The sequence below is a fragment of the Chenopodium album genome, chromosome 1 (assembly GCF_948465745.1).
Source record: "Chenopodium album chromosome 1, dcCheAlbu1.1, whole genome shotgun sequence".
Lineage (NCBI taxonomy): Eukaryota > Viridiplantae > Streptophyta > Magnoliopsida > Caryophyllales > Amaranthaceae > Chenopodium > Chenopodium album.
In genome coordinates, this window is record NC_137834.1 from 90,196,015 (window position 1) to 90,220,272 (window position 24,258).

General features: G+C 35.2%; 2 protein-coding genes across 2 annotated transcripts; one reads left to right on the top strand and one right to left on the bottom strand.

The window, feature by feature from the left end:
• LOC145626425 (uncharacterized) lies at positions 1–9,458 on the top strand. The gene is made up of 16 exons (XM_081678858.1): positions 1–321; positions 434–532; positions 686–777; positions 889–989; positions 1,528–1,618; positions 4,249–4,307; positions 4,401–4,521; positions 5,050–5,115; positions 5,679–5,731; positions 5,821–5,929; positions 6,213–6,383; positions 6,526–6,684; positions 7,658–7,750; positions 8,159–8,326; positions 8,528–8,703; positions 8,822–9,458. Exons 1-16 carry the CDS (start codon positions 189–191, stop codon positions 9,186–9,188), a joined length of 2,058 nt encoding a protein of 685 aa, XP_081534984.1. The 5' UTR covers positions 1–188; the 3' UTR covers positions 9,189–9,458.
• A 289-nt stretch (positions 9,459–9,747) lies between these two features.
• Positions 9,748–23,969, bottom strand: LOC145562711 (exosome complex exonuclease RRP44 homolog A-like). Its single transcript, XM_081623085.1, has 24 exons — positions 23,662–23,969; positions 23,431–23,568; positions 23,168–23,325; positions 20,335–20,390; positions 20,053–20,175; positions 19,838–19,968; positions 19,485–19,722; positions 18,666–18,813; positions 18,275–18,515; positions 17,956–18,112; positions 17,808–17,876; positions 16,691–16,816; positions 16,554–16,606; positions 16,304–16,410; positions 14,978–15,032; positions 14,767–14,866; positions 13,387–13,498; positions 12,995–13,115; positions 12,647–12,706; positions 12,442–12,547; positions 12,239–12,334; positions 11,426–11,507; positions 11,270–11,335; positions 9,748–10,165 (listed from the first exon to the last, which is right to left on the bottom strand). Exons 1-24 carry the CDS (start codon positions 23,713–23,715, stop codon positions 9,964–9,966), a joined length of 2,799 nt encoding a protein of 932 aa, XP_081479211.1. The 5' UTR covers positions 23,716–23,969; the 3' UTR covers positions 9,748–9,963.
• Positions 23,970–24,258: the final 289 nt, after the last annotated feature.

The window sequence follows — 24,258 nt, forward strand, 5'->3', positions numbered from 1 at the left end:
AGCATTTCACACGGGCTTGTCCGACCCGTGCACAACTCTTCTGCGACTCCGCAACAAGAAGCAAAAACCCCGCCTTTCTTCTCCAACTTGAGTATTCAGTATTCCTCTTCTCTGCAAAACCCTAAAATTAAAATCAAGTTAAACCCTTTTACTTGAAACAAGTTTCCCAGAAGAAGAAGAACAATAAAATGGCTTACCATGGAGGTACACTCAAATCAACCTCCATTAATGGCGTCAAAGTCTATTCTTTAACCGGCCATCAACGTTCTCTTGCAACCTGGCTCAACCCCAAGAAACAGCGTGCTCTCCGCAAAGACACAGGTACCTCTTCAATCTTAATTTTTTGAAATTTGCATAATTTATGCTATTATCATTTGATTTGATGATGAATATGTTTGTTGTATTGATTAAATTTGCAAAATTTGTTGTTCAGAGTATTCGCAAAGAGTAGAGTTGATTCAGGACTTGAATTTTGAAACCGCAACCACCAAAATCAAGGCCACCCCTGATGGAGAATTTCTACTTGCTTCAGGTAGGTCATCTATACTGGAATGAATTTTTCGTCGTTGATCGAATTAGTTAAAATTATTTTGGGACTAGTTGTTGTTGATCTATTTAATTAATGTTAGCGGACACAAAATCATATCGGGACTAAGGCTTTGTTGTTGTTGAAAATCGATTATAGGTATTTACCCTCCACAAGTTAAGGTGTATGAGTTAAGGGAACTTTCCTTGAAGTTTGAAAGACATTTGGTTTCTGAAATAGTTGATTTCGAGGTACTTTTACCATTGCTTCATTTGCATATTGATTTAGCTTATCGAATATGAATATGAACATCGTTGTAATTAATCATACTTGGGATGATATTCGTGGCTGAAACGAAACAGGTGCTGTCTGATGATTACTCTAAGATTGCATTTATGTGTGCTGATCGCTCTATCTGTCTACATGCTAAATATGGAAGTCATTATAAAGTGAGGATTCCTAGGTAAGCTACCTCTTACTAATTGCATGTATCTTTTTTGTTGAATGAGTTCATAAAATCATATTTTGGTATTTTCAGCACTATTGGCATAGTACATGAAAAGAAACAAATCTTAATGTGAGGGAATAATATTAAAAATAATCAAATATCAATTACATTGCTAAACTTATGGCTTCTAACGGGCAAAGTCAGCTGGAGTTTCCATTCTGTTAATTACTTAACTGTTGCTGCAATAATATGGGATTTTGCCGATTTGCATTCTGTTAATGCTATTCGACCTTTTATTGACATCACATCCGCTAGCTCTCTCCCGAGAAAAGAAGTTGGAGGAACTTTCACATTAATTAAGCCTTCTTCTTTTGATCACCATTTCAAGTTCTATGGAGGACATCACCTGAATGTCTCATTTTCTTTCTTTATCATTTTAACTACACATGTGAAAACAAATTTCAGTTACTTGATCACTGAGTTTCTATTGATTTTCATATGTTAATATGTTTATTATTGGATATAGCTAAACTTCATTGCGTCTTATGAATAGGATGGGAAGGGATATGGTATACGATTCATGGTCTTGCGATTTGCTCTGTGCTGCCTCTTCACCAGATCTTTACAGAATAAATTTATCGCAGGTTTGCCCTGATTACCCTTTATTGATATGTAGCTGACAGGCTGCCTTTGCTTCATTGTAATTTCAGTGTCAATTATTACTGTAATGGTGTTTAAAATGTACTTTAGCATTTGCCATTATCTGTAATGAGGAAAATCCCTTATATGGATTGCATTTCCTACCATCAATATCACCCAAACAACTGGTGACCATAGATTGCGAAGTTTCTCTCAGAGACTGGGTTTATGGTTTAGACTTTAATAGAGACATGAAAGATTAATAGATGAAATAAATGTATGGTAGGGCCACAATTCAATGATTGGTTCATGGTTCCTTCTTTCATAATAATTACATGAATACCTGACCATATCACTTTACTTATGCTTTATAGTAAGTCATTTTTTTAGGAATTGTTATGGGGCAGGGCTTGTGTGCCGCTCTTCAGAGCTTCATGTAAACCATTTAGAGAGGAAGTTAGGGTATTGCTTAAGTTTGTGGATGAAGAATGCTTGAGCACATATGAGTATATGACCAAGTGACTATTACATTCCCTGAATGATAAAATTATTTTGAAAGCTGATGATGCTTTAGAAAGACAATCTATCTAGTATAGAAAGGTTAGCATTTCTTGTCTAGCTGATCTACCTATCTTGCTCTTAAGCAGTGTTGGAACGAAATTCGATACGAAATGCGGGACGGAAACGGAAACAGGAAACGCTACATTGAGTGAATCGGAAACGTTGGGTGTAGTTTAATATATATATATATCTATAAATAATAATCTGAAAAAAAAAACTAAAAATTAATTTGAAATTAAAACATTGATTTTCTTTTCATCCAAAAAACATTCATATTTCCCGTAAAAAATAGTTAAAACATTAATCACTTGCAAGTTGTCCTTTTCAGTTTTCAAGACTTCAAGTTCCCAATAAGCTAGTGTAATGAGTAGGAGACTTAGAGACTAATGACATTAGTAAAGTTTAGCACAAAAAAAATGACATAGTAAAAACTCAGTAAACTAAAAAAAGGTGTAAATAATAACTTTATATGAATATATATTCCTATTTCCTATATTGAGGGCCCCAATATAGTAAGAAGTTCAAAAAGAAGTTTTGTCTCATGCATAATGCCCCCTCAACTTTTTCTTTTTCACTTTATCATCTTCAACCTCGCGAACTCGCCATTATCAAACACTGTAAACCTTCAATTTTTGCCGCTATTGACTCAGAAATTCGACCTTGCTGAAGAAGAAAAAGGGAACGCTTCGACTACGAACTGAGTCACGAACCCTAGCGATTTGGGTCGCGTTCGTTCCGCGATTCGGTACGAACGACTCAGATCGCGATTCGCCTCAACGTCCCGCGTTCCCTGTATCACTGTGTTGAATGAATACTAACATCCAATACCAGAAAGTTCATATACTTGCATACTGGATTCCTGTATTTGATGTATATACTCCCCACATTCCAATATAGTATGCCTACTTATCAAAGTACATATTGTTAGGAAATGTTTGGTTATCAATTATTATTTTTGAAGAATACTAGATGTGGGAGTATGTCTTACACTTCCTTTTTCTATGAAGGGGAAAAAAAACTGCAAACATAGAAAACACTAATAAATATGAGTAAATAAAAAAAATAGATAATGAAAATAATACTCCGTATTTTAACATTTTATAATTCTATATCTTTGTAGCAAATACACGGATTTACATTCTGATTGTATTATAATACTTCCTATATTTTTATTTAGATGCATCCCTTATGTAATTGCGGACTCCTAGGCAGTTTTTGGAGTAGAGAGAGAAATAGAGAAAAACTTCTATTTTTAGAAAGTGATGCATTTAAATTAAAACTTCTATTTTTAGAAAGTGATGCATCTAATAAAAAAACGGAGGAAGTAATATATCTTTAAATCTTGAACCCATTCCGAATCAGTTTGAATTTTGGATACTTTTGAACAACTCTGGCAGTTATAGGGAACTTGGGCAGATCTTGCATTTTTCCAGTTTATTATTTAGTAGATAAGCCTGAAGATAAGCCTGAAGAAGATTGACTTTTTGCAATCTTTGGCATTCTTATAATCACCAAGTTTTGTTTTATCTTTCTGTATACAGTATACTTATCTCCTGCAATAATCTTCATGTGGATTGGTGTTGCCCTCTTGGTCTTAATATTTTTCTTTGTTATCTATTACAAAAACCCTCAAGTTACATTGGGCTCTATCTTTATGTGTTTAGTAAGTTTATTGTATGTAGAGGATATGACTGTCCATGCTTTTGTTAAAAACAAATCTGTAAAATTTTATTTTTCTTTGTTGGGTAATGAAATTGCTCTTATTTGTCCAATTAAGATAAAATTCGGCTCTTTATTCTCCTGAGATTATATCTCAATTTTGTATGTTACGTATCCTAGTATACCTCTCTTTGGTTTTTGAAATGAGCAGATGTAGTACTGGACTTGTTATCCTGGTTAGAGCACTAGCAACTGGGGTATTGATTTGGAATTTTGTACCTGGAAATGGATGTTTGCTAATTTAGAAAGTTTTCCTTCAGATATATTTCTATATTGCTTCATATGTCAGGGCTAGTTTGCTATTTGTTGAGCAGATAACCACATTTTTGACACTGCATGTGATTCCTCCGTATAGGGTCGGTTTCTTGCCCCTCTTACTACTCAATCTCCTGGATTAAATGTAGTATCTAGAAGGTAATGATTCTATCCGTAATTTATTAGTCTTTGGTTCATCTTGCTCAAATAATTCTTTGTTCTAAGATCTGTAAATTTTCTTATTTGGATCAGCAATCTTCATGGATTAGTTGCTTGTGGCGGTGAGGATGGGGCTGTTGAATGCTTTGATATGAGAGCAAGATCATCTGTTGGTAGAATTAATGCTGTCGCTGCTGCTGAGGACGATGGCCAGGTACCATTTTTTATTGGCAATTTTTTTTTGGTGGACATAGAGCAACAAAGTGCAAATGTCGTAGACGAGATTTGATCCCTAATTCAACCTAAACTATTTGGCGTTCATTAATTTGCAGATGTAATGTGAATGCCTTTAGCTTGTACATGCAGCAAAATCTAATTTTCTGCGCTTAATGCTCAAAATTGAACTGTATATGAAAAGGACCTTCCTCTTACGACAATGGACTTGGCTGTCAAAATTTTCCATATTTTGTTTTTTGTAAACCTCCGCTGTAGACATGTCAGTGATGAACTATGTGGAATTTATTATTCTCGTTGTGTTATGTAGTTTTATTGTTGTGTTCCTTCATCTTTTTCCTATTTTTAATAAATAAATTGAATATATTAAAAATCGGTTTAGTTAGTAAATCAATTAAGTATACGGAATTCAGTTTTGATCAGTTTCTTATCTCAATCAGTAAGGTGGCTAGATTAGGACCTCAATTGTTTGGAATATCCGCCAACCTATTTGCTGCATCACTTGCAGGTAACTGCTATTGAGTTTGATGATGAAGGAGGCTTTCAAATGGCTGTAGGAAGCAGTGAGGGAAAGGTAAGCTATGAATTTTCTTAGCAGCTTTATAATTTTGTTCCCCTGAGCAATTCGTTTAGCATACCTTTAGATTAGAATTTCTGATTTGTTTGGTTATGGTTAGCTGGGATATTTGCATCGTGCAAGATCAGTATGAAAGTTAACGTGTAATTGTGGATGTTTTTATCTTTAAATTTCTTGGACGGTTAGCGGTAGAAGCCTTAGACAATAGGCTTTTTCGTCAGGTTTGTTGCATCTGTTCAACTAGAGCCAGATTCACATTGGAGTAAATATTTTAGCACCTAATTTACTTCCTACATGATCTTGGTTGCGTTTAAAACAAGCTTTAATTCGTTAGCATCCTAAAATCTAGTAATATATATTGAAAATTTGTCATTTCTGATAACAAGTCAAAAGTGAATTACATTAAAATCTTGAATACATCTGTGTAAACTGTTAAGTACATTTGTGTGAATTACATAACAAGTCAAAAGTGAATTACATATGTTGTTTTTCTGAGATATGTGTGAATTTTGTTGTAAGTGTTTGACAATATGATCAATATGTGTTATTCTGTGCTACAGGTACTGATCTACGATTTACGATCTTCCCATCCTATTCGAGTTAAGGATCACATGTAAGCATGCAATTTTCACGGTGTTGCTTATTGATTTTTAATGGGAAAGGTGAAAATTCCTTCTGATGTTTTGTCATCCTGTCTAATAGGTATGGAAGCCCAATTTTGGATATCAAGTGGCATCGGACTCTAAATTCAGAACATCCTAAGTTAATTAGCACAGATAATCATATCGTCAGAATTTGGGATCCTGAGACGGTGAGCTTCTTTCACCTTAATACGTGTTATCTTTGTGAAGATTGGGAGTCTTTTTTCTCCCTTTATTCTTCTGCGTGCTCTAAATTGGAAGAAGGCAAGCTGCCTGTCAGCAAGCTGAGATTAGCTGGAATAGGTAGCCTCAAAATTAAGCTTGACTATAGAGCTGAAGTTAAGCTTGTTGCTTGACAAATGGAAGCTTTGACCTTCAATTGTATCTCAAATGTTGTACTAGCTTTTGCTTAAGCTGTATATAGCTCTTAAAATGATGTTTCTTTAATTGCAGGGTGAAGGGATGACCAGTATCGAACCAACAGGTGGTGCAATTAATGATATATGTGTGATTCGTGAAACTGGGCTAATGTTATTGGCTCTAGATTCAACCCATATACCCTCTTACTACATTCCTGCTCTTGGGCCTGCCCCCAAGTGGTGCTCTTATTTGGAAAACTTGACTGTAAGTACTTGGTCTAGTCCTTTTATACTGTGCGATGATTTCTGTTTGTGAGATTTGAATTAATTGAATATATCTGAATTGTCTTGTGGTGTTTTTTATACTCTGCTGTAGTATCTTACCACATTTTGCCTTGTCTTTTCAGGAAGAGCTGGAAGAGAATGCTCAGACAAGTATATACGATGATTACAAGTTCTTAACTAAAGAAGAACTTGAGAGACTTAACCTGACCAATTTAATCGGAACCAACCTTCTCAGAGCTTATATGCATGGGTACTTCATTGATTATCGGTTATATAAGAAGGTAGATGGTCTAATATGTTGCCATTGTATTCTGATTTTGGCTTTGTTGGGCTCTACGGTTCTACCTGTTTATAATTATGCATAAGCCTTACATGTCTGATGTGAACTCAAAATGCCTTGTTTGATGTATGCAAATCTGTTGGAGTTCCTGATTAGAATTTGTGGGATTTCTTTTCATGGGGGATAAAAGCAAAGGACATAGCCTTGTTGTAATTCATATTATATTTTTACATCAGGTGACATAGTTGTTTCATACATCATAAATTCCACAAGGAGCATGAATTTTTTGTTCTAAAATAATATTTTCAAAACTCTTGAATTACCAAGATAAACTGGGAACTCTTGATGTGTATAATATGTTGCGAGGCATGCCAACCTACATGCAAGATGCAGCTTTTGTGAAACTGTTACCATTGTAGCGATCATCTGATCACCTTTTTTTTTTTTCTTTCCATATTTAGAAGGACATATGTGTTTCACATGGTGACTTGTAGATTTTTTTTTGGGGGGGGGGGGGGGGGGGGAGGAGCTGTTTTCTGCCAAGTTTTGCAGTAGCCCAAGTGAATAGTCATGTGTCTTTTTTATTTATTAATTTTTTTTATTTTTTTTTGAAAGCGAATAGTCATGTGTCTAAGCATGACAAGATTTTGTGCAACAATTTTGTAGAGTAAGAGGAATGTATGGTGATTGATTAACTAAGCTGTCACCTGTGTTGTACTTTTGCATGTATTGTTAATGCTGCTGCTAATTGGGGGAATCAAGCTTATTGTCTTTCATTGATTTTCTGCTGTTTTCTCCCCTATTTACAAAATAATATCTACTTTTTAACAAAAATAATGAATGTGTATTTCTGAACCTGTTTACCGTATTATAGACATTGGCATTATATTGGATCGTGCTGGCTGTGGAATAGATTTTGGATACCCCTTGTTTTATGGACATCTGTTTGAAATTTTTTTGGGTGATAATTGCAGGCAAAGTCTATAACGGATCCATTTGCATATGATGCTTACATCGAGAAGCGTAAGAAGGAGAAGCTGGAGGCCATGCATCGTGGACGTATAACGGTCAGTTTTGTCATTCAAATTACAAGGCTTCTATTTTAATATATTCCCATCAGTTAAGTAACAAACTTTTAGCATCAAGGCCAAGTTGTGAGGCTGGTATCTTGTGTTTTTCAGCTTTTCTTCTATTTAACTGTTATGTGATACATGAAATGCTATTGATACATCATTTCCATTTTGTTCTGAATTTTTTAAAAACTGAGAACTTGTCAGTTATTATATGAAATAATTATTGGGCATGTGGGAGTACAATTTATTTTATCGGGCTGGACTGGGGTCATGACATTATCACCATGGCCATGCATTTTCCAAATGAAGAAAACTAATTTTAATTTCATTGCTAAATTGATGTAATATTGCCTTATAGTTATTTGATATCATTTGTTCTCTTGTGGCTATTGTCTTTCACAGATTAAGAGGAAGCTGCCAAAGGTTAATAAGCGTCTCGTACATACTCTTCTCGAGGATGAAGAAGCAGCTGAAAATGATGCTGATAAAAAGAAATCCTCTAAGAAAAAGAAGGGATTGAACATTGACATACTGAACGATGATAGATTTGCGGAGATGTTTGAGAATCCGGTATTGCTTAATTATGCCGTTAACATTATTCTATATTTCTTATCACTGAATTTTTGTACATGCTTATTTGCTGTGGCATTTTCATTTGGCATTCAGTAACTCTGGCTAGTTTTACCTCAAGGACTGCCTAAAAGAAGGCTACAATATAATTTGCTTCACTTCGTCTCATAACAACCTTTCTTTTCTATTTCCTTTGCCCAGGAATTTGAGATTGACGAGAATTCCCAGGAATATATGGCATTACATCCTATAGCTCCCCAGAAGCAGACGGCTTTGCTGGATGAGCACTTTGAGCCTATCATGGAGGATGAGATGAGTGAAGGTGATGCTTCCTCTGATGATGAAAGCAGGCTGGATAAGAAATCGCGGACTCCTAGGTGAGCTAATTTCTTTTCTCATTTATTTCAGTGAGTTGGATAAAAGATAATTAAGAAGCAAATAACTTCAATTTTTTTATTTATTTACAATTGTTAAACCTCTTATCATATTCTTCAGATTGTATGAAGTGAAGGATGAAAGGCATGCACAAGCGTTCTTGGAAAGTGTCTCACTTGCTAATGAAGACGCTCTTCCTTTAGGAGAGAGAGTGGCTGCTTTGCATGATGACAATAGAGCATCTCGTTTGCATGGTGATGTTAAAGTAGGACGAGGAGGGTCACGAGAGATTTCCTTTGTTTCTAGAAGTAAAGCAAAGTACCAGGAAGATGAAGATAATAAAGATCCACGACGTAATAAGAGGGGTGTTCAGTCGTTAGGTCTTAAGCCTACAAATTATGAGAGGAGGAGCCGAGGTGGTAGAGGAGGCCGAGGAGGAGGTAGAGGAGGGGGTAGAGGAAGAGGCCGAGGAAGAGGTCGACATTGAGGTTATTGAGTTTTAAATGGTAAAGGTGGAAAATTTTGTTTCTTTCTTCTGCCTTGCAATTTCTGACAATATTTTTTATTTCATTGTGTCTTTAATATTATAGTGTTTTCTTCAAATGAAAAAAAAAATGCGAGTAGATAGAATCTATAACCAGATTTTATTTTTTATAATCTAATTTGTTTTATGTTTTTTAATTTCAATATTAATATTTTGATTAGGTAGTCAAAAATTTAAAATGTAGATAATGCAGTGCTGGAATCTATTTTTTCTCATGGTTTCATGGACAATCTGACAACCTCAATCCAATAATCACTTCGTGAACTCTGGACTTTACACCACATTATGTTTCATATGAATGGATCTCTTTCTAAATCCCAAAAGAGAAAAACATTTTCAGCAATAGATGAATTGTTTCGAAACATTGAAAATGTGATCAACAACCAGAGTAGCTCCCTCAATTTCACAGTGACATGCAAACTATTATGCAAATTATAGATATAAATTTACCAACCAAATGTCAATTGGGATTTTGTGTATCAATGATAAAGTACCAGTGTACTGAAAGCACTACTAAGGAATGAATTATACCAGCAATAGCTGGTCATACAAGGCTTGTACTGACATTTTTACGACATATACCATGAATAATAACAGCACGAATGAAAATAAAATTCCCAAACACACTTAAAATAAATTGGGAAGAACTAGAATAGGATAGTATGGTACAAATTGCTTTTTATATATTCCAACGAACAAAAAAGTTGAGATATCTGTTTTATTCTGTAAGAGTCAGTTCAAGTTTAGGCCTGTTAGGCTGGGGTTCTACAACCTCCATATGAATCCGCACCATTTGCAGAACATTGTAACAAAGGCTACCATCTGCCTTTTTCACCTGCTGATGCTGCTCATCCACCATCCACTCTCCACTCCCATTATCACCTCTTGCAGTTAAATAAACAGGTCCTTCAATACCATACCTATAAATATAACGAACGAACCAGCATGTCAGACATCATCCAGAGGGTAGAAGGTGAATAAAGGGTGGAGGATACAGAGTAAAAACACAGGGGGGAGAGAGAGCAAGTAGAAGATATATGAAGTGTTCACAGCCAGTCAACATAACAAGAAAAATGCATGCTCGCTTGTTAATATTTACAGGCACAAAGTTTGATACAAGTCAGATATTAACTAAGAACTCGTGTAATATTGGCAGGCTGTTTCCTGTCATTTAGGAGACTTGGATGAGTTGGACCTAAAAGTCCATCTCAGATCATCCCTTCCCTGATGTTCATGTACAGATGCGCAAGGTGAGAGTCTCAATCCCATTTACCAGCAGGCATCGTCTATATACTAGTGGCCTGGTCCGGTGCTTCAAATGACACACCCAAGGGCAAAATGTCTTACCCTAGACACCTGTCCAAGAATTTCATTTTATCCTAAATAGGATGAGGAAAAAGGTCAATTAGCTTCAGACATTGCCAAAGGCCCATAACATATGTCAAGATCATCATCCACAGAGCTTCAGATCAAATGGTGTAATATGGCACTAATAAGCTTGCAAATTCTGTAGGAAAGATGGCACCTGGCTGTGTCGCACTTGCCTGGGGTTTCCAAAGAGTGGCCCAAGAACAACCTAGTTCTATGTACCCATCGCAATTCATGTCAGGCCGCATAATGCCTAGGTCCTAGGATAAATTTCAGTTATTTTGTGTGCTTTGTCTTGCCCATCATTTTGAGCCAAGCAGTACTTATCCAATGAAAATGTGGACCAAGACCGACCCAAAGCTTAGAAATACAGCAGCCATACCTTGCCTCGGCTTGGCCCAGTATCATTAGCCCATTTTTTCCAGGGTACTATCAATATTAATAGTCTAAATTGCATGACTAAAATAGCATGTGTAAGTTACTAGAACCACTGCACTGTATTTGAACATGAATCGTGACATCATTAAGACAGAAAGATACGATCTTCTTATCAAAGAAAGTGTAGAGGGGTCTCGTAGATCTCCAAGCAACTAATTCAACAAAAAAATGTAAGAAAGCATTACCAGAAGCCAAAATAAGGAGAGTAGAAAACATACTTGGGCACAAATACAATAAATCCATTGGATCTTATCTTCACTATTCTGGCCTCTGTATCTGTAGGCCTGCAAAGAGTAAAAGAGTTAAAATGTATCAATACACATCTGTAACATATACCCAGATGGTGCAGAGGGAAGATTGAAGAAGACATGTACCGTTTCCTGAAGTATATTAATGTATGAAGCTCCACTGAAGCCCGACCAGCCATTTGGGCATTTCTATGTCGGTAGTTCAAATCTGAAGGCAATTGAGATGGTATGACATTTAGTAACGACACTAATGAGCACAAGCATGTAACTAACTAGACAGGCCTTAGTGGCAAATATATTCAACGATAATAAGGAGCCTATTCTTGGAGTCTTGCAGAGAGAAACAAATCTTAATTAATTTTGTTGTACAAAGCCTGTTCTTGGAGTTTAGGAATATATTCAAATCAAAGACGAGCTTAGGAATTTCGGAAGAAAGACAATAAATGAAAAACAGGTAAGAATTACTCCCCCAATCCATTTTATTTGGCACCTCAAGAAGTGGCCAATAATCTTTTTCCAAAAAAGTACAGAAGAACAGTGGCAAAAAGCTCATATAGTCAAATGGAGAATCACACAGCACTGATGAGATAAACAATAATAGCAATCTGGTAGAAATAAGCTGGAAATGACATAACAGCACTAAGCAATAGCTCAACCATTCCTAATGCAACAAGCACTAACACACAACAACGATTTATATACTCAAATCCAAAGCTATAGCAAAAACAAAAATTAGTGATCAAGGACTGGATATTTCACATAAATTTCAAAGTTTAACATCACAAGTTTCATATTATTTGTCCCTTGGTAGGATTATATGTTTCTCTCAGTTTACCACTCCATCTATGTCCTAGACATCTAACTCCAATAGAAAGACTTTGATCTGCATTGGACAATATTACCCTCCACAATTAAGCATAGATATCAATGTATACTTACTGTCAGCAATACTTGTAAGTTGAGGCCTATCCTGGAAAATTTCTGGAAGCTTGGATATCCCTATGGATGCAGCTAGCAGCCTGTGTACTACTACATCTGCAATAACAAAAAATACGGGAATTTGTAAATAACAAGTAGCATCGACTAATATGACGCTGTTAATTAAGTACACTAACTATGAGAGGCTCAAATTATGTACCAACCTGCATATCTTCGGATAGGAGATGTAAAATGAGTGTACAAAGGTGCAGCAAGACCATAATGAAGATACTCTGGAGGGCTGAGATCTCCACTGCAGAAATATACTGCCTAAAATCGTATATTGGAGAAGAAAAAAAGCCACCACCTTGCAAGTTAGACATCAAACCTCCATTGCATGATATTATATCCACAATACCATGTACTCACCTGCGACATGCATCTTGTTGCCAGAATCCTAATCAGCTTGTTGAAATAAGGATCATTACCCTAGAAAATAAAAACTATGATGGTCAGCAACAAACTCTTTTCCTCCTTGCTTGATTTGGAAGGTATATCGTATATGCATTGGACATGCAGAAGTAAAACATATTGTTTGAAGTTATTTAACCATTAATAAAGCTTGTCAGTAACATGCACCTTTTTTTTTTTTTGAAACCACAGTAAGATGCACGTCCTTTCTTATCCATTAGTTATTTTTTGTGTTTTGGCCACTAGGGTCTGGGGTAAAGGGAAGAAGGAAGAGAAAACTCAGAAAAGCAACTAAAAGTAACTTACCACAGCCCGGTCTAATGAATCGGCAAGTGCCTTTGATGATGATACATCCAGATCAAGGCCAACAGCAGCAGCAGTGCGTAGAAGAGGCTCAAGCATCTCTTTTGTTGGAGTAGGGTGACGCCTACAAGCATATTTCAGAAGAAAATAAATCTAGAATATCAGTGACATCAAAAATTGATATATATCAAAGTATTTTCACCAATCACTGGCCTTATTGAACAAAAAAGTAGCTTTCAAATCCAGATGCAGCTGAAGTCTCTTGGGACTCAATTTCATTATTATGACAAAAAAAGAATTGTATACGGTAACTTTATTGCTTAAGCACTTCTGAAACATTGGCACCAACCTTTATCACTCTAACTAAATAGGCAGTTCCTACGGCATAACTGTACCTTAATAATGAACAAAATGGAAAATGTTTCAACACTTTTTCTGCAACTGAAACATTGGCAGCAAGCATAAACTCCTCGACCATTTGATTAGCTTCTCGAATTTGATACATTCCTATTAAAACAGTGAAAAGGAAAACAAACATCAGTGCAAACTGGTGATATTAGTGGAGTTAGAGAAAGAAAAGTAGAAAGGTCAGTGCAGCACGTCAGCTCATAGATTTGACTTAAGTGAGTAATTACAGTCACCAAAAAAAGATACCATTGACAGAAATACTTAGACAGATATATTCTATTCCATAGAATTAGCATGCTTGTAAATTTGACACATATCCATGATGAATTTTCTTCACCTCTTACCCTAGATAAGAATTTACACTTACCTTTTTACTTTGTCCCACGTTAAATTTTACACTTACATATTAGAAAAGGCCCCACTAATCGATACATCTCCCTTTCCACTAGGAAAATGTTAAGGTACCACACCCTATTCAGTTAAATGAACCTTACTATCTCCTAGTACTCCACTTTATCAATGTACAATAAAACCCCACTATCTTTTTCACATCTACTATTCCGAATTTCCAATCATATCACAATTGATAAGAAAACAACTTATCACTTAAAACTGTGTCATGCTGAATATAAAATTAAGTCATGTGAAAGCTCAAAGTCTGTTATTTGGACAATTGCCAAACCGGAAAGACTTTGATTGCAGTTTGCACAGCTATTAGTAATTGTATTCATTCAAGATTTCAAGGGTCCAGTCAGATGCCAGAACAAAATCACAATAAGTCTGAGGTCCTGCATATATCATGATTGTTGTAATCGCACATCAATTCCAAATTGTAACATCTCTTGATTATTGTAATAAAAGGCACAGGCCACTTTATAGTGCAAAGGTTCCATTGCTAAAAAGAAAATCATGAGGCAAAGGAGCACACATCATTCACATAAAAGGGCACATTTTTGCAAAGTCATATAGAGTATCTTGAGTTCTTGACTTCCCTATATTATAAGATTACTGTCTTTATTATGTTATTTTGAACAAAGGGGGACTTTCCAGATGAGGTAAAGAAATAAAGAGGACTGAGATGTATGGAAAAAATAAAAAGAAAAATGAAGGGAATTTGAGTTTCACAAGACTCTCAAGCATTACAGATTCATCTCCGGAGTACCTAACTGTCCTATTGTGTCCAGCAATTATTCAGGCAAAAGCTAGCTCCTAAGCGCGCTTCTTTTACTCAATGGTCAACTTGGTATGAGAAATTCTGGTGTAGCCCCACAATATTGCATAGGAAAAAGTTTTAAGTCATGAATATATTTTTTCTTGTTCTTCAGCATGGATACATAATTCTTAAAAAGATAAATAGAAATATATACCAATATCAAGAGGGTCATGAGTCTCAGTATCAATCTGGAACTTGACCTCTGCGGAAGCAAGTGTCAAGGCTCCTCTATCAATACGCCTTTGTCTCATTATCTGCAAAGGATAACAATTAAGGTACCTGTTAATCAGATAGGCAGAGAATGGCAAGCATCTGTATATAATACAGGAGCAGATGGCAAAATATAGGAAGTTAGTGAAGCAAACCTTTGCTAAAGAATTCATGTTTCTCAGATCAGTAGTTAGTGGATCAACCAGGCGGCTGCGGGTAAAAAAAAAAAAAAAAGGCATTCGTGATCATTTTATAATGACAGCCGTACAAGAATCCCCACATGCAGTAGTTACGCAGTTGACAAGGATAGCAAGAAATGAATATATGCTCATTATATGAAGTAGCGGGCTATTATTAGACGCAGGCCATCAACTTTATGTTAACCAGCTATTCTTAATGAAACCCAGTATATTGAGAACAAATTTTCCACGTTGAGATTCAATCTGCAGACTACAACATAACCTTATAACAATTGTTTTCAGACAAGGCACAAGATTCTAACTACCAGGGGCCAGTTCGATAAAATAAGCTAGTCTCAGTTAGAACTTAACCGACCTATTATGTGTACTAATTATGATGTGGATATTTTTACAAAAATCTAGAAATTGACATGCTCTCATCGTCCTCTGTAATGAAACAGCAATCACACACTAATTATCAAGTTCTCTCCATGCACCTTTGTCCTCATCCCTGACCAATATATAATTAGAATCACCAATATAAAGAAAAGCAATCAAACAACCACTTCAAAGTCTATTTACGTTTATCTATCTACACATGTATTCAGTCCTGGCTTAAAGACTTAATCAATAAGGGTATAATAACTATCCAATCAAAATCACACAAAAATTTATTCATGCAAACCGATGGCTCACAGGAAGAATAGTTTTCTAAGACCTTTATCAATATATATAACAGACAGATCATGAATTAATAAAAAGCTTCCTATCTAGTTCAAGAGTCTACAGACTTCAGTAGTTCTGGCTCTGGATTTGAAACATAAGTATTATTATAAAGTTCTCCCACAGGTTCCTAACATTTTCCCTACAACATGAGGGTAGAACTACTTCAAGAGTGATTTCTCCAAATAAACTTCTCTTGGCTCTGAGTACTTTTCTAATGATGTTATTTCTTTGAAGCACAGCATATTCTATAAATCTTTTGGGCAAAACGGCAGATATTTCAAAAAATTTATAAGCAAACTGACAAACAAAAATAATATAAAAAAAGCAGGTACTGCAGTCTCAGCCACCTAGAAAAGGTCAACAAACAACCTGCTGAACCATGTGAATACTAAGTTCCAGGAACATTAATTTCATTACATACTGCAGAAACATCAGAAGCACAAAATATACTTGACACGCTCATGCAAGTACTTCAAAGTCTCATACTGGAATAACTGATACAGCACTAGATCTAACATGACCAGGCTATGATGCAATAATTAAAGGCTTTAAATAATGTTAGAGATAAAAGACAACCTATCGTCCATCCTGGCTTGAGCCTCAACATAAGACATTGCTGCGCATGACTTGATGATGCTTTTTGTGAATCTAGAAGATATGATGTCTGCTTGTGGTGTCATTTCCTGGAATTAGAATTCAGTACATATTTAGATACTTGGTTACATGACAGATTTTGCAAAAGGAAGGATGTATTGGAATGATAGGGAACATGCATATCAAAATAGAAGATAGCATGTAGGTACTATGCAAAAAAATGAGGACTTACCCAAATAACAGAAAAGGCCAACCTTTCGACATCTGACCTAAGAGAGCAAATATCTGCAAAAGCCAAAGAATGTAACCACATCTTGGCACTAAAATTCTAATTTCTGAAACACTGTCAATTACAGAAACTGTATTAACCTTCTGTCAAAGGCTTTGGAAGCATGTCAATTCGCCGCTCCACAAGATACACCGATGTCCCTCTCTGTGAAGCCTCATCGTCAAGAGGAGTTCCAGGATGCACAAAATTAGTTACATCAGCTATGTCTGAAAAAAATATATTGTCAAGGATCTCCAGGAATTACAGTCCAGTTCAGCAAACAAAGTACAGCATGTACACTTCAACTGTGCAAAGGCCAAGTGTTACTCGCGTAAACACAGCAAAAAGTACACCTTGAAATCCTGCAACCTTATACATGCAAACTCAAATATTTTCATTAACAGTGTCAACACCAAACAATTCTAAGCAGTGTGCAACTTGCGAACCAAACTCTGCGCAGAAGCAAAAAATGAAGAGACAAATAGATCAGGAAATCATTAAATTCCTTTTCAATTACAAAATCCAGCAAGAAATAAACAAAGTACTTATTTTAGATTTTTTTTTTTAGCATAGACTTAAGGTTTAGGGATAGTGTAGAAAATGGTACCAAGTTCCTACCCAAATAATCTCACCCTTAGTTCATCAAGAACCATAAATAACTTAATTCACAATAACAACGAATTATAGGAGCTTTTTTGGATTGCTAAACATTGCTTTACAGTTTCTTTGCCTTTTCAGGTTGCTTGTTGGTCTCAGATATGAATATTAAAAGATGAATTCCTAATAAAAGAAGACAATTTTTTTTATTAAATAAAATAACCATGAGTATATACTTAATTTAGGAAAAATGACACCAATTAACAAACAGCCATGATTGTGAATAAGAAACGGAATGGAAATGAACTGATAAATATGGAATGAAATGGGATTCATGGGAATTAAAGAAATAACTTCATACCAATACTTTGAAGAAATTAAATGAATGGCATTGTTCATTTCAAAAAAAAAAATTAACGAAATGGAATGTGGTTAGTGCTAGAAATGACAGATGTATAGCCTGTTTGGTATATATGTACTAAAATACATTATAGAGTTGTTTAAATGAAACAACTGCCGAGTTGAAGATCTGTGAAATACACAAGCTTCAAAGTAAGAACACATGTATAGAAACATTGTCAGCAAATATTTGGCAATCTCAAAGTGACAATAAAAAGATACGGACTCCCACAGCAAAATTTCCATTTGGAAGAAGTGTACAATGAAGAGCATCATCAATGTCCCGGCAACCTATATTCACGTAGAAAGAAGATAATTAAGACATAGATACATGATTTAGAAATCTACATAGCAGCAAGATATGCAGTACCTGGAGGATCAACGCTAAAAACTTGTAAATGTCTTAAATCCTCTCTGTTGGGATCAGAAAGATGTTCAGGAGACACTGACCACGGCAATGGTGGCAAACAAGCCAACACTTGAGAAGAAAATGGTTTAGAATTTATATCATTCTCAATCAGTACAACCTGCATCATCCAAATTAGTCAATAACATCTCAAAAAGCAGGAGGTTCCAAACAATAAAAAGAAATTGAAGATGAATAGCATTAGTCAAGAAACACAGAAATACTTGTTCATAAGAAACCCAAGAATGAAATCCATGCATGAAGATTCACGAACTATCCATACCTCAGTTTCAGTTTCCCTATCACCAATTTCTCCAATGGTTTGGACATAGTGACCAGAGGGATAGCGAGACAAACGGTCCCAAGAGTCAACGGCCACAACAATTCTCTTGTCTAAAAGATTTCCAAGCTGTCGAGTTTGAATACGTATCTTAGGTATTCTACGATCCTTTGAAACAAATAAAGCATTAGCAATGCCACCACTACCAGCAGGCATAGGCATTGGCTCTAACGATCCACAATAACTACAAAAGATAAAGTGAATATGTCAAGGCACAACTATAAAATTCGCTTTGATCAGCATACAGAAAATATGTTGGAGCAAGGAAGAATATTCTGCACAAAGGAAATTAATTTGTCTGAGGGATTCTGTTCCAACAACAAAATTAACTTACGAGTGCCAGTTCCTCTTAATGACGCCTACAACACATCCAGATGGACGACTAGGAGTTGCATCTGCACTGGATCCTTGGACATTTGTATTTCTAGGCGCATCATCAGCACTGCTTGGAGCAAGATGCACGCTTTCATCTTCTTCATCCTCTGCAAAAAAGTAATCACAAATTTATCTCATGTTAGGTAAAATTAAAGGAAATATGATAAGCTGGATTCCTCCACTAGTCAGCTCTTGTGTGCCCTAAAAGATACATCACAATTTATGACAGTTAGAAAAAGATACGTGTTTCAGTATTAAAACAAAAACAGAGAAAGTCAAAACATTTTTAGCAACATAATAAACAGCTAAAAAGGACAAGGAATCTCAGCATACCATGATATAGAAGAAATACTGTTGGATAGTTGCCAGTGGAGTTTTTTATGAACAGCATGACAACCTGATGGATCTTTTTATTAACTTTATTAAGATAGCATATGCAAATAATATAATGCTTAGACCTCTAAATTCTTCAAGTGACTAAAAAGGGTGTGTTTTGATGCCTTTCACCAGTTAATTGGTATACTGATTGATTGATTAATTTTCACTAAAAGTTTCCATGGTATGCATAAACTTCACTGAAACCTTTATAGATGCGTTCACCTTTCTACAAAGGAACATGAAAGAAGAGGCAAAGAATTAAAGCCAACTACCTGAACTAAACAAAAGAGTCCTAGGGAGTCAACAATGATGAGGGAGTACAGCATCCACATTGACGTTAACCCAGCCAGCACCTCAAAGGAGATTTTGGACAAAGGAAATTTTAACTATGAGTGCATACCTTCATCTGCTATTCTGGACTTCTCTGCATGCCATTGATCTTGAGGCAATAATTCCACAGCCACTATATCACCATCAAAAGCTCTGTTCATGTTTGTTCGTCCGTGTATGACAATCTCATCACCAATACTCTCACTTCCAACATATGCTTCAAATGGATTATATCGGTTCACACGGAGTTTTCCTTGATGATAAATGCCACGATGTAAACCAGTAGTGATCTCAGACATTGGTTTATGCTGTACAAAAGAGGAAGCGGATAATAAATTAGATCTAGTGATTAGAGATTAACAAGACAAACACTTTGAAAGTTCATTATATCAGTGTGTTGGCGTAAAATTTCAGAAATTTTACCTCACTGTAAACAACTTTCCTCTTCGAAGGTCTCATGTCTTCAACACTATCTATCACCATGTCCTCGGATGCAGGCTGCGCAAGCAGATCAAGCAATTCTGGTTGACCCAGTGATTTGACATATGACTCAACTGAAACATGATATGAACATTATTGTCAGGTTTGCAAAGGTGAAACAAAATACTGCAAGTTAAGAGGGACACTTTCAAGAAAACCTGTCTCAGCAGATATGCCTTCCTCATTTGCTTTCCTTTTGTTTTCCCTATCATTTGTAATCAGTAAGACCCGAACTGCTGAACCCAGATGCTTCTGATACCATTGAGTTGCCACACGAATTGCTGTAAAGCCATTCATCACATATTATAATTCAGAACCAAGAAAAGAAAAGATTGAAAATGTCACTAGGAAATAAAAGTAAGTGCTGAGAAACTAGGAAGTTCTTGAAAGTTTGCCTAAATATAGGATAAAAATTAATTTAGGTACGACATAGAACGTACCTCTGTCATTTCGATCATTTGGACTTTCATTGACCATAGCTTTGACATAGGTCTCCCTGAAGAAGGTAAATAAGCAAAGGCACGGTCAAGAAAATCAATATTAGAAAGGGACAGAGTAACTAGATTCTTATAATTGACAAAATAGCTATTACAGCCTACACAATATAATTCCTCTGTTTTTTTTATTAATTGCACCAATTTTCTTTTTGGGAAGTTGCATATTAATTGCACCATTTCCCTTAATGGTATGCTTTCATAAACTTTAAGCATGTGTTCACACACCAAATACCTATTGTACCCTTGTAGACATTTGAAAATAACCATTATTACCCCACCTTTTCTCTTTGTTTGTAGTCACATGGGCATTCTAGGTATCCCCCACCTTTTACTTCCTATCTTCAATCTCATGCCCAAAGCAAATGGTGCAATTAAAAACCGGAATAAGTATAAGAACAAAAAATATGTTTAGCTAACTTCTTCACACTTCATGTGTGTTGGATTGATTCAAAGTAGTTAGTAATTAGTGCTCCAAAACTAGTGGAACGTTAGTTGCATATAATTTTCCTAAATATCAGTTTATTAGAACGTTATTCCAAGTACTTGAGTTAGTGGTGTAGTGTTTGTTACCCACTTGTTTATTAGTTCCTACTTTATAGCTTTATTAGTTTTTAGAGTTGTAAGTCTATTTATATGGGCCTAGAGTATCTCCGTTTTTAGTGTGTTAATGTAAACAGATTATTCAAATATTTATCTCTTATCTCTCTCTTTATAGTTTCTACATGGTATCAAGAGCTTCAGGTTAGATCCGTGATAAGGAAAAAAAAAAAAAAAAAAAAAAAAAAAAAAAAAAAAAAGGGAAAGAGATGAAAGAAAAAAAAAAAAAAAAAAAAGAGAAAGAGAGTATTAAAAAAAAAAAAAAAAATTGAGTATGGAAACAAGCAACACAGCTTGATTTCATTGTGTGTGAGAAATTAAAAAAAATATCGAGTGAAATTTTTTTAATTATGCGTGTTTCTGTTTAACCATGGAAGTAATGGTTGGTTTGGTGAAGTGTTGATTGGGTTCCCTTTTAGCCCATGTAATTGGATTTTAGTCCGGTAAAAAAAGAGGGCAAAAAATTATTTTAAGGTAAAGATCGTATAATCTTTACGAGTGTGAAAGTCGTAATCAACGCAGAGACGATTTCCAAGACAATACCAATTAAAGATTTTTGGTATGATGCAAAGGTGACATGGTCAATTGAAGGACAATGTCAAAGAGAGTTTATGGGGAGATGTGCTCCATTAAATGTAAAGTCGGTGATAATGTGCATCAACAAGATCGAGTAGTTGATGAGAAGTAGTGCATCAACAAAAATGTCGATGTTTGGTTGTGCGGAGAGAAGTGCTCCGAGTGTGTAGGTGATGAGATGTGCATCACAAATTAAAACGTCTAGCAAGATGTTATGAAATTTGAAGAGGAAGATTAGCTCTTCCATAGTCGAGTGTGCGGTTAAGTGTTCTTGTTGAGATCAAAATATGTCAAATTTAAGTTGAAGTCAATTGGCAATATGGAATATTAAGTTTAGTCGAGTGTATGAGACTTTGAATCAAGGGGGAATGTTGGATTGATTCAAAGTAGTTAGTAATTAGTGCTCCAAAACTAGTGGAACGTTAGTTGCATATAATTTTCCTAAATATCAGTTTATTAGAACGTTATTCCAAGTACTTGAGTTAGTGGTGTAGTGTTTGTTACCCACTTGTTTATTAGTTCCTACTTTATAGCTTTATTAGTTTTTAAGTTGTAAGTCTATTTATATGGGCCTAGAGTATCTCCGTTTTTAGTGTGTTAATGTAAACAGATTATTCAAATATTTATCTCTTATCTCTCTCTTTATAGTTTCTACAATGTGTGTAGTAAATCTTATACGAAGTACATACTAGGGAAGCTAGTTACACACTTTATCATGTTTATGCGACACTACCAGTGAAAGACAAAATTTAAAAAGATGAAAATCTACAACAACAGTACACTGAGATTTGTAATGGGATTATAAAATTTTGGAGAATAAGTAATGAGCTCTACTTTAACCAACTGCCAAAAGTACACTAAACTAACTTGATTGCTATTGCAACTAGTCGTAAAAATAAATGGTTATCCTCCAGATTGCACAGATTGAAATTTTTTGATCTGAACCCAAAAATGAAATGGAACCTGACCCCAAAACATTGAGTTTAAGAACAAATGTTTTCCAAGATCCGAATTATCTTTCCTACCAATATATTGCACTAGAAGTTGGACAACCTGTGCCCAACTTGACAAACATGTAACTGACGTAACCAATCTGGCGAAATATGGTATATAAAGTAGAGGGGTTTCAAAGTTAAAGGTGTTAAGTTACTCATTATTGTATATCTCAAGCATATTAAATGTTGATAATCACACTTTCACAGTAGTTAATAAGATCAAAATTATGGTTTTAATTATAAAATTATAAAAATAATAATTGAGCAGCCTAAAATAATAACAATCTTTGTGATCTAAATATGTCCTATCAATTTGCAACCAAACTCAATATGTTTGGATCGTGAACAACCACTAGTCAACCCAAAATCAAGATAACCCAACCACTTAAGTTACCATACTCGACATTTGATGACAACTTACTGAAGTTCATATTATCACAACAGCTACTTAAGACATTTGATGGTCCAATATAGTAAAGGGGAGTGCATTGTCCTACAACAGATACTACAACTCATTTCACATTGTATTCCTATTCACTATAATTTCAGCATTTCACCACCTCTCGCCCTCGCAAAATGAAAGCATGAAATTGATGTTCATAACTTACTTGTGATGCTCATTCGAGAAAACGAAGAACTTCCTTTGCGAATTGCTGCAAAGAGTTCTAAGCCGGTTGTAAACCGATAGGTTCTTATTCTTAACCTCCTCCAACACCACTGACAACACCACCACTTCATCAATTGCGGAATTCTCAAGCAAATCAATCTATAACCCAAATCAAACATAGCAATTAACAAAATAAATTGACACTATTCATCCTACAAAAATCAAAATTAAGCTCAAAGTCAAATTCAAACACAAATACAATACCTGATTAAGAACTACATTGGTATCAAGAACAAGTATAGTAGAAGCATCTAAGCTCAACCGAGCAACCGAAGAATCACAAGCTTTACAAATTAAAGCTCCACAATAAATATCATCTCTTAAATAATGCTCTCGAACAACCTGTATCAAGCATAAAATCACAAAAATTACAAAAAATTAGGGTAAAATTAGGGTTTAGATTTCGATAATTGGGAGAAAGAAGAGAGAGAAAACCTTGACAACTTTGCCTCCCTTCGTCTTCTTGACGAAGGATTTGCTCTGCAACATTGTTCGAGAGCAAATTTATTCCAGCTTTATTACAGATTACAACTTTATTTAATCAATCAATTGATTAATCAAAGTATTAGAAGTTCGACGAATTGATTGAATATTGAAGAGAAGAATCAAAATAAAATTTAAACAGAAAAAAATACTCTCTTTTTTCTCTCAACCCAGAAAATTGCAAGGGTTTTAGGGTTTAGCTGTTTTGCGCCACTGCACTGACACAGTTGCTAATTTGATTTTCTGGAGTTAAACATGGTCCAAGCTGGGCAGTGTTTTTACTACGTAACTAAGGTCCAGTAACTATTAGTCTTCGAATTTGACTTTTGCGCTACTCAAGCATTAAGTTTGACCGTATTTTTTTTCATATATTATTATCTTAAAATCAAATAATACTCTATGACTTTGTTTTTACGGATTAATTTAAATATTCCATCTATTTTTTAAGGTAAAAAGAATATTCTACCGAATACTAGTTTAGAACTTTTTATAATTCACCTTTTTTTTTAAGAAATTTTTACAATTCAACTCGTTCAGTTTTACTGACTA